Below are 10,394 nucleotides of genomic sequence, written 5' to 3'. Positions count from 1 at the left end.
ACCAGTGGACCCGCCCCTCCCTAAATATATCCCAAAACTTTCGTTTGTTTAACGACACCACTAGACCACATTGATTTATTAATAATCGACTATTGGCTATCACACGTTTTGTAATTCGATTGTCCTTTTCACGAGTTAGGTCATGTGCCCTTTTCTCCTCAGTCACCCTCCCCTCCTCCAAAATATATCCTGGATCCGCCCCTGAAATAATGAGTCTGACGCTATTTATAAACAAAATAAAGACATTCAGTTTCGAATACAGACTTTATTGAAGACGAGAAAAAGAAGCAGACACAAGTCTAAGCAGTTTTGTTAATGTTTTCTGTTTACAGACATGTGGATATAGATACAGTACACTACTCCCGATACATTCCGTGTAAATGCAGTATATAGGCGGTTCCACAAAGGATCACAAAAGGGGTGGGGGAAGAGGGCGGTGTAGAATTCGTATTACTGTCATATCGGTTAGGGGGAAGATTTTTCTCAGTATGATCTTAATGCTAATAAATGTGTTCTTTGTTGATGTTTTCATTATTATTATTATTTTTTTTTTTTAAAAGGCATGATCGCACAGTATTTGACAGTCTCACGGAATGCGTGACTTGAATATACAATAAGTGTACGGTCTTCAACTAGCGTTCGATAACCCCACAAACAAATACTTAACAGCTAGCTTAATCTATATAAATGAACGAAGTTATCTTTTCTGATTTATGTCTACGTAGCTCTAATTCAGTTATATACCAAAACATCGATGATAAGACGACTAGGAAGCTGTTAAATAATTAGTACTTTAATTATAATACTTTATTTAACACCTTCCTAGTCGTCATGTTCAGCTTATCATTGGTATATAACCGAAGTATAGCTACGTAGACCTATTTAGCAGGTTAACTCTCTTGCGAATATGCCTTTAACAGTGGGGTATAATTTAAAAATAAATTTTAAAATATTAAAAATCTCACTAACCCACCCTCACCATCCTGTGATCCTTGGTGGAACAGCCATGAGCAAAGATAGTATTAAAACACAATACATATTACTAACACAGTAACAGACAAGTGCAAAATAAATAAGACTAAAAAAAAAATTAAAAATTAAAATCGTACACATTTTCGATTCCGATTCAAATCAACCCTACCCCCACCCCTCCCTTAGTTGTATTCTGGTTAAACTCTGATTATTTACTCAAATAAAATTTGGAAATTTATAATTAATTTTTTATGACAGCGCATTGTACAGAACACTGAAACACTATAGAGTGCAAGCATTAAGAAATTGTTGTCATATATGATACATTTCAAAGAGTATTGCACAGGTACCCGCCATTTTGGTCACATGACTGTCACATTACCATTCCTATATATAATATATGTGGATACGAAATTAGCATGGGCATGTTATTATGTCTAAGAATCGATTAAAATTTGTGAAATTATTAACATGGCCAGAGATGCAGCGATTCCAAACACGAAAGAGAACACACATATATATATATATATATATATATATATATATATATATATATATATATATATATATACATTCGTGTAGAAATTGGAAATGTGTTTGACGTCATCACTTTCTGCGCCTTACGTAGATTTTACAAGTTGTTCTAAATGTAAAACTGTCATATTAGTTTAGCTAGTGTTTGCATGCTAAGGAGGCCTATATGTAAAATGTGTATATTTATATGACTGAAAGTGCCATGAATATGAACTAAGCGAGAAATCAGCACTTATTTGTAACAGAATTGCATTTTTCAAACAAGTACAAAGCGTGAAATATATTACATAACACTATCACACGTTTCAAATTATATGGAACTATACTAAGTGAATTATAATTCGTATAGGCCTACATGTTGAGAATCGCAACCCCTGTAATAAGTAAAACCATAAACTACATGATGTAGTCCTATTATATTAATTTTAGCTAGTTGGAAGACATGCTAATATCGTACCCCTCATAATATGCGTGTTAATAATATATATATATATATATATATATATATATATATATATATATATATATATGTGTGTGTGTGTGTGTGTGTGTGTCTGCGTGTGCTAATATTTGTGCAAAATTTAATTAATTAATTTTTTTGGTCAAGCTGTTTATTATCTGTGCAAATAGTGTGGTTGCTATCACAGAGTATGCTTTGCAATGTGAACGAACTGAATAATGTTTACTGATTATAATTTGGCATTTAAATTTCACTGCAATCAATATATCACAGAACAAACAACACTACTGTATAAGCAGGAATTTTTTTTTTTCTTTTTTTTTTCTTTTTTTTTCTTTTTTTAAAGAGAGAAAAAAAGAAAAGAAAAATTGAAACAAAGAGAAGACAACTTTTAACATGAAAGACAAGTGAGACCGAAAGTAATTTGCTGACCGAGACGTGAAAGGAATGCTGGGTCTTCATAGTCTCGATAGTATCCACGCTTTTACTAAAACAAGCTAAACAAAACATTCAATCAAGACTATGCGTGTTGCGTAGGCAGTAGTTTTGTAGTTTCTTCATGTTTATTAAAACTAAATACACTTAATGCCACATATTTGTAAAACTTAATAAATAAATACGCCTTGAAAAACACTAAATTTAATAACCGTGTCCATGGTTACCAAGGATACGTTCTGGTGGAAATGCCCCACTTGGCTTGTTCGCACTCGGGTGGCGGTATAAAGTCGCCCGGATTGGGGATACCATCAACAATATCGTGGAAGTTTGTGGTTATGGAGGTGTTCACCTGCTCCCCCGCCACCAGGACCTCTCTGATTGGGTAGCAGTGCTTCAGACTGAATGTACCGATCCACATCTCACCTACAAGAAAATGAAAGACACATGGGCGGAATTTACGAAGCCTGTTTTCTTCTTAAACGCAGGTGTTCAAGCACAGTAAATGTATGTCCTTACACGTGTGTAAGTCTAAAACAAGCTTTGTAAAGTCGTCCCAATACCCTTAACTCATTCTAAACTATTTAATATCTAATATCGCAATTTCGATACTTGCTGATAGAAAAAGGCAGCGAGAGGGTGAAGAGAGAGACCGAGAGAGATATAGAGAGGGAGAGAATAACAGGAATGAGGCAGAGACGGAGAGACAGAGAGAAACAGACAGACAGAGACAGAGAGGGAGAGAGAGAGAGAGAAAACAGACAGACAGACAGAGAGAGAGAGAGAGAGAGAAACAGACAGAGAGAGAGAGAGAGAGAGAGAGAGAGAGGAGGTGGGATGGAAACAGAAGGAGGGATAGTTAAAGTTTGTTTTGTTTAACGACTCGACTAGAGCACACTGAATTATCATCGGCTATTGGATATCAAACGTTTGATAATTTTGATAGTCTTAAAGAGGAAATCTTAAAGAGGAAGTGCATATAAAAAATTCCTTGCACCATCCCACAGACAAGATAGCACATACCACAGCCGTTGATATACTAGTTGTGGTACATTGGCTAGAACTAGCCAAACGGGCCCACCGACGGGTATCAGTCCTAGACTGACCCCGCGTCAAGCGAGTGCGACCTTTGCCACTAGAATAGGTCCCGCCCCAGGTTTGTTTTGTTTAACGACACCACTAGAGCACATTGATTTATTAATCATCGGCTATTGTATGTCAAGCATATGGTCTTTTGACAGTCTTAGAGAGGAAACCCGCTACATTTTTCCATTAGAAACAAAGGATCTTTTATATGCACCATCCCACAGACAGGATAGCACATACCACGGCCTTTGATATACCAGTCGTGGTGCACTGGCTAGAACAAGAAATAGCCCAATGGACCCGCTAGGAGGCAGAGAGAGAGGAAGGAAGGGCATGTTTTAGTTAACGACGCACTCAACACATTTTATTTACGGTTATATGGTGTCGGACATATGGTTAAGGAACACACATATATTGAGAGAGGAAACCCGCTGTCGTCACTGCATAGGTTACTCCTTTCGATTAGCAGCAACGGATCTTTTATATGCACCATCCCAAAGAAGGAAGGAAGGGAGGAAATGGTTCATTTAACGATGCACTTAACACATTTTATTTACGGTTATATGGCGTCGGACATATGGTTGACGACCACACAGATATTGAGAAAGAAAACCCGCTGTCGCCACTTCATGGGCTACTCTTTCCGATTAGCAGCAAGGATCTTTTTTATGCACCATCCCATAGACAGGATAGCACATACCACAGCCTTTGTTACACCAGTTGTGGAGCACTGGCTAGAACGAGAAATAGCCCAACGTGTCCAGAGACAGGGAGGGAGAAAAAACAGGGAGGGAGACCTAGAAAGAGATGAAAACGGAGGGAGTCAGAGGAATAGAGAAAAATAGAGCGAGGATGAGGAGGGAGTGAGAAGGGGGTAGTGAAGGGGGGAGTAGCACAATATAAAATAAAATTGTATACATTTAATGCCAAGATAAAATAAAACAGTTTATCAACAAATAGTGTTACATTTATCACCAATGGTAGAACATCGTAGTATTAACTGTGATATCAATATTTAAGTACAATTTGAACTTTGACCCAGCAGTATATAGCACTATCAGAAAACAAAATACCAATGGGTGACTCACGTCTGGAATAGGGAACTCGGTCGCTCCAGTCTTGAGCAAAGACCTCCTCCCCCGGGCCGCCGATGTAGAACTCGTCCTCGAAGGTCGCGTTGCTAGGGATGCCAAATGGCCTCCAAGGTCGCGGGATCGACTTCCGGCACTCCTTGGTCTTCATGTTAAAGTCGTACTCGATGTTGACGTTGTTGAGAATGAGAAATTCGTGCAGTCTGGAACATGGAGAAAGTTCAACGTTTGAATAGTTTTTATTTTTGGATGTCAAACATTTGATAATTCTGATATAGTTTTTGAAAGGAATCCCGCTACATTTGTCCATTAGTAGCTAGGAATCTTTTATATGCACCATTCCAAAGAGAGGATAGTACATAACATGGCCTTTGATATACCAGAAATATGGAAAGTTTGAATATGGTATCTGTTGTGTTGTGTTGAGAGAGAGAGAGAGAGAGAGAGAGAGAGAGAGAGAGAGAGAGAGAGAGAGAGAGAGAGAGAGAGAGAGAGAGAGAGAGAGAGAGAGAGAGAGAGAGAGCGAAACAAAGGAAGCATCTATATATGAAGGACTTTGGATAAGTGGGTGTGTATCATGTGTGCACGTGGGTGTGTGAATGTGTTCTGATATTGCCAACTTTCTGCTGTCACGACTTCTACGACTGTCCAGTTGCTTGTCTGAGCGCTCTTACAATTCAGTTCTCGTCGTGTACGACTTCTTCGACTGATAGTTAGTAATCTGAACTCACCCATCGTAAGTTGGCAGCTGGAGAAATTACAACGCAACAGTCGATTTGACCAACTTCGTCGTGAGAGTTGACAGGCTGAGATTAGCATTGCTGACGTGGTAATCATTCAATATACGTCCTGAGGTCTCACTACACATGAAATCCATGTTAAATTGCCCATCTTCAAATGAACATTGCCAATAGAACGGGTTCTCGTTGGCACTAACAAAATACACCATTGCGAACATACATTTTAAAAATATATGTTCAATACAAAATTGAGAACATTTCCGCATCTGGCTGTAGTATCGGTCCGAATCACCTGTTCAGGAACCGAGTCACACCGACCGACTCTTCCGCTATACACCCATGTCCCCAAAAGTCAATGCACAATATTACAAAATTACATGGGCAACATCCAGACAGAATAACTGAAGTGAATATGTGAACTACAACATATGTCACAATTAGGAACCGTGATCAAGAAACTCACCCGGAAGTTAACTGTGTGGCGAGACCAGAGTGGTTAGGTGGATATATAAATTAAAATGAAAATAGTTACTGTCTTCCAGGCATCAACACGTTTTCTTCTTCAAAAATAACTTTTCTCTTGTTGACGGCGTCGTAGGCGATGAAAAACCGATTCATGACGTCATCTTCGTGGTTGTACTGTGAGGCCCTCATCTAAAAGAATTGTTAAGTAGCTATAAGCCAATAAAATGCTTCATGTCGTTTTAAAAATGTTATGTGTTAATAGTCCGAAGGGACATAGAAAGTGTGGTTCTTTCTACGTCCGAATATTGTTACATACCCTATATATAGCTGGTGTTCAAAACTGGTGGCACCATGTTTCAATCGTTTCTCAACCAAAATAGTGCAACAAATGGACACACAAACCAAAGATGTATAACCTACCGTACTCACTAAACATAGGCGTAGGAAGATGGCAACAACAGGGGGGGGGGGGGGGGGGGGCACTTATTAAATGCGAGTTCATATTTGAAATTAAAAAAGCATATTGTGCTCCCCCCCCCCCCACCCCACCCCAGTTTCAGAGTTGGAGGGGCCAGTCCATCCTCCCGTTTTCGACGCCTATGCTAAATCCCGATTGAAGTACTTGCATCATTATTAACAAAATGAATCTTCCAACAACATAAAAATTGTCCGCCATTTTAAATTTGCCAAATGGAGGGAAACAACTCGCCCTGCAGATTAAGGAAAGTATTGAATTAATGTGCGCCCTGTATTAATATGTTAAATTTTAAATTCCATTTAATATGTGAAACGGTGCGCATTAAGTGTCAGTACACACTTTATACGGTAGTTTTGTGTTATTCTGGTCCATTTTAGTGTTATATTACTATTGTATAAAATTGTGTCTATTGCACTTTATTGGTACCGATTATATCCGTTCCGCAATACTGTGTCATTACCGTTATAAACGTCTGACATCCAATAGCGTGCGCTACAACAGCTTGTTCTGAATGTGCACGTAAAGCCCTATGACCTGACCGAATAGCCAATGATTAATTATCAGTGTGCTCTAGTGGTGTCGCTAAACAAAATAAACTTTAACTTTAACTGTCTCAAAATATATACTGAACAAAATAAGAAACTTCCGCTAACTTTGCTTGAACATAACTTGATGAAAACAAACCGGGGGAATAATTGTTATATATGCGTTTAAAGAGTGTTCCATGATGCATCGTTTGGTGCAAAACTCATGGCCATAGGTTAACAGAAACTGGGAGAAATTTTGACCAAGTGTGATAGGGGTTAAAAAAAAAACCCCACTTAATAACGGGTATGATCACCTCTTGAATTGACCACTGCAGTTCATCGCAGGCGCATAGAATTGATTAAAGTGTTGAGCCTGTGGAATATTGTTCCATTCCTGAATGGGTGGGTTGGGACGACGCCTCAATCGTCTGTCCAGACTATCCCAGACATGCTCGATAGGGTTGAGATCAGGACTTTTAGCGGGCCAGTCATCAATGAAATCAATGTTATTTGTCCTGAGAAAATTTACAGTGTCTCTAGTTGTATGAGAGGTGGCATTATCATGCTGAAAAATCGAGATGTTGGCGTTGTTATGGAACAGAGGAATGACGTGATGAGCGAGAATGTCATCGCGGTAACGTTGAGCATTTAAATTGCCATCAATGACGACTAGTGGTGAACGATAACCATGGGCAATGGCTGCCCAGACCATGACACAACCCCCACCCCCGAAACGATCTCGTTCAACACAGCAGTCAGCATAGCGTTCATTTCTCCTACGGTAGACGCGCACCCTGCCATCACCACGTTGTAAAGAAAATCTGGATTCATCCGAAAAAAGAACGGTATTCCAGCGTCGCCGTATCCAACGAGTGTGTACACGTGCCCGATTTAGACGATGACGTTGCGTTAAAACGCACCCGACGTAAGGACGTCGTGCATGTAAACCGTTCTCCCGCAGACGATTACGAACAGTTTGCCCACTGATTCGGTTATTATGAAGCCCAGGTGTGTTAGCAGCAGTAGCAGTGGCAGTTTGGAATCGATTGCGCAAATGCGTGTTCATGATATAGCGGTCTTGACCACGCGTTGTAAAATGTGGACATCCACGACGTGGCAAATCGTTGGTGCTTCCTGTCGTTCGAAATCTTACGCGAAGATTTCGTATCGCTCGACTAGAACTCCCAGCATGACTTGCAACGTCTTCTGTCGACATGCCAGCATCAAGCATGCCAATCGCCTGTTCGCGTAAATTATTGGGTATTCTTGGCATACTAAAAATGCTACAATGTAAAAAACGTAAATGTTTTTACAAATTTTGAAGCGTTTTCGTTCACTTGACAACAATGTCAGTAAGACAAGTAAAACAAATTGACCGAATACTACACGGGGCATGTCGAACCATGCATGCACGTGCAAATTGAATTTCACGTTGTCGACGATTAACAGTGCAAAAATAATCGATAAAATTCATGAATCTTGATAATACAGCTCAAGGCTAATACTACCTATATAATTTCATTACACAATGAATTCTTTAACACAACATATACTATATGTACAAATCGGAAGTTTCTTTTTTTGTTCAGTATATATTAAATTGACATACCCTACATTTAAAACACTATGACGAATTGTTCACACATGTTTGAAAACTGAACTCTGATATTACTTTGATTTTGTTATTTTGATTCATCCTGGCGTTTTCAAAATCACAAAGGCCATTGTTTTCATATTTAAGAAAACACACGTGCCTCTGAATAGTAACGGTTATGGAGACGAGTTCTAGTCTATTTTTAAGGGTATTTTTTATTTTTCCTTTCATCGTCACAGTCTCTTATTTCACTCTGTTGTAACTTTATCCAGATGTGTTACAAGTTTAAAGATTAACTAAACTTATAGTCCAGAGGGACGTAGTGAGCAGGTTTTTTTTACTACGTTCGGATCTTGTTACATACCCTATATATAGCTGGATTCAAAACTTGTGGCACCACGTTTCAACCGGTTTCTCAACCGAAATAGTGCAACAAATGGACACACAAACAAAAAATGTAAAATCTACCGTACTCACTATATCCCGATTGAAGTACTTGCATCATTATTAACAAAATAAATCTTCAACGACAACCTTAAAAAAAGATCCCCGCCATTTTAAATTTGCTACATAGAGGGAAGTAACTCGTCGTGCACGGGTTGATACTCTAACTATCTCAGAATTCAGGCCTCGACCTTAACGGTTTATAGGGTGTATACTACCAAATCAAATCCCATAGACGACAAAGTAACACATGTGGCTAAAACTCCTACCTGCAGGGTATCAATCGACATAAACGCCACGGATATAAATACTACCACCCTTCACCCTTAAAGTGAATCAGAAAACATTGGCGGTCAAGCTGCTCATTTCTGAGATAACGGGTAGCATCTATGACTACACTAGTTCTGTACAAAATTCGAGTGCTTTTTTTGTTTGTTTTTACAGGTACCCAATATATAAGCACAAGGCTACTTGACACAGTGGTACAAGATGCAGAGGCGGATCTGGGGGGGGGGGGCCGCCCCCCTAAATTTTGTGACAGTTATAATTTTATTATATATTAATTTTCAAAGTTCCATTGGCATTCTGCCTCATGTCATTACCCCCCCCCCCCCCCCAAATGGATTTTCTGGATCCGCCATTGAGATGAAACAAAATTGCATACATTTTTTTGCCCAGATGAAATTTGTTTTGTTTTACAACCAACACACTCACATTTATCACCAATCACAGGACTTGTGGTGTTCACTTCTCAAACAAACTTTCGGTGCACCTCGAATTTTGACCCAGCTGGAAGTTATTTTGTGTAACGGTAGACCCCCGGGATACCAGGTTATGTAATATGGAAGTCCTCAGTAAAAACTGGTAGCCCCATAATTTTAATAAATTTAAATAAAAGTAAAATCATTTATTTTTATTTAAACATGTTGTTTTAGGTAGGGTTGGGGTTTAGCTTTAGATGTTTAAATGTCTTATTGATTGCGGAGTAACTGGGTGTGCAAAAAAAAAAGAGCTAGTAGCCAGGCGGACTACCAGGTTTAGATATCTTGCAGCCCCAGGGGGAATTGGTAGCAAAAATACTCCGGGCTACCGGTAAGGTCGAGCCGTGGAATATAATATTAATTTATTTAAATTTTAAAATAATAGTACTAATACTTACGGCCAACTGGACGGGGGTGGCACATGGTGCTGGTTGTTGGGCTGAAATCACGCCAATAATTACACACAGTGAGACTAGGGCGAGTGTGGCCATCTTGAGAAGGCGCCGGTTTTCTAACAGTAGCAGACGAGAGAGACGAGAGAGCGGGAATGATGTCGTTTGCTTCTGTGCGTACACCACGTGGATCGTGTCTCGTGAGGGCGCGTGACCTGCCCAGATTATCGTCTGCTTTTGTATCGACAAGCAGAAGACATTGGACTATGATCTTAATAAACCACAGATGGGTAGTGTACGGGGTGGAGGGATGGGTGAGGTTGGGGGGTTATCTCAGTTGTGGAGCGCTCGTTTCCATTGGCGTAGCCAGAGGGGTAGGGTGGGGTGGGGGTGTGGCATGGAAACCATGCATCCT

General features: G+C 39.6%; 1 protein-coding gene across 1 annotated transcript; it reads right to left on the bottom strand.

Annotated features, from left to right (window-relative positions):
* Nucleotides 1–250: 250 nt before the first annotated feature.
* On the bottom strand, nucleotides 251–10,191 carry LOC121387028 (mammalian ependymin-related protein 1-like). The gene is made up of 4 exons (XM_041518033.1): nucleotides 9,986–10,191; nucleotides 5,851–5,972; nucleotides 4,576–4,781; nucleotides 251–2,827 (listed from the first exon to the last, which is right to left on the bottom strand). Exons 1-4 carry the CDS (start codon nucleotides 10,076–10,078, stop codon nucleotides 2,625–2,627), a joined length of 624 nt encoding a protein of 207 aa, XP_041373967.1. The 5' UTR covers nucleotides 10,079–10,191; the 3' UTR covers nucleotides 251–2,624.
* Nucleotides 10,192–10,394: the final 203 nt, after the last annotated feature.

The sequence above is a fragment of the Gigantopelta aegis genome, chromosome 13, assembly GCF_016097555.1.
Source record: "Gigantopelta aegis isolate Gae_Host chromosome 13, Gae_host_genome, whole genome shotgun sequence".
Classification (NCBI taxonomy): domain Eukaryota; kingdom Metazoa; phylum Mollusca; class Gastropoda; order Neomphalida; family Peltospiridae; genus Gigantopelta; species Gigantopelta aegis.
The sequence above is the reverse complement of the archived record's forward strand: the minus strand, read 5'-3'. Positions and strand labels throughout refer to the sequence as shown.

Excerpts from the sequence above, each read along its gene's own strand:
- LOC121387028 (XM_041518033.1), bottom strand. The coding sequence starts at position 10,078 with ATGGCCACACTCGCCCTAGTCTCACTGTGTGTAATTATTGGCGTGATT. Across the intron at positions 5,973-9,985 it reads CCACCCCCGTCCAGTTGGCC|ATGAGGGCCTCACAGTACAA; the intron begins GTAAGTATTAGT and ends CAATTCTTTTAG. Across the intron at positions 2,828-4,575 it reads CCGAGTTCCCTATTCCAGAC|GTGAGATGTGGATCGGTACA; the intron begins GTGAGTCACCCA and ends ATTTTCTTGTAG.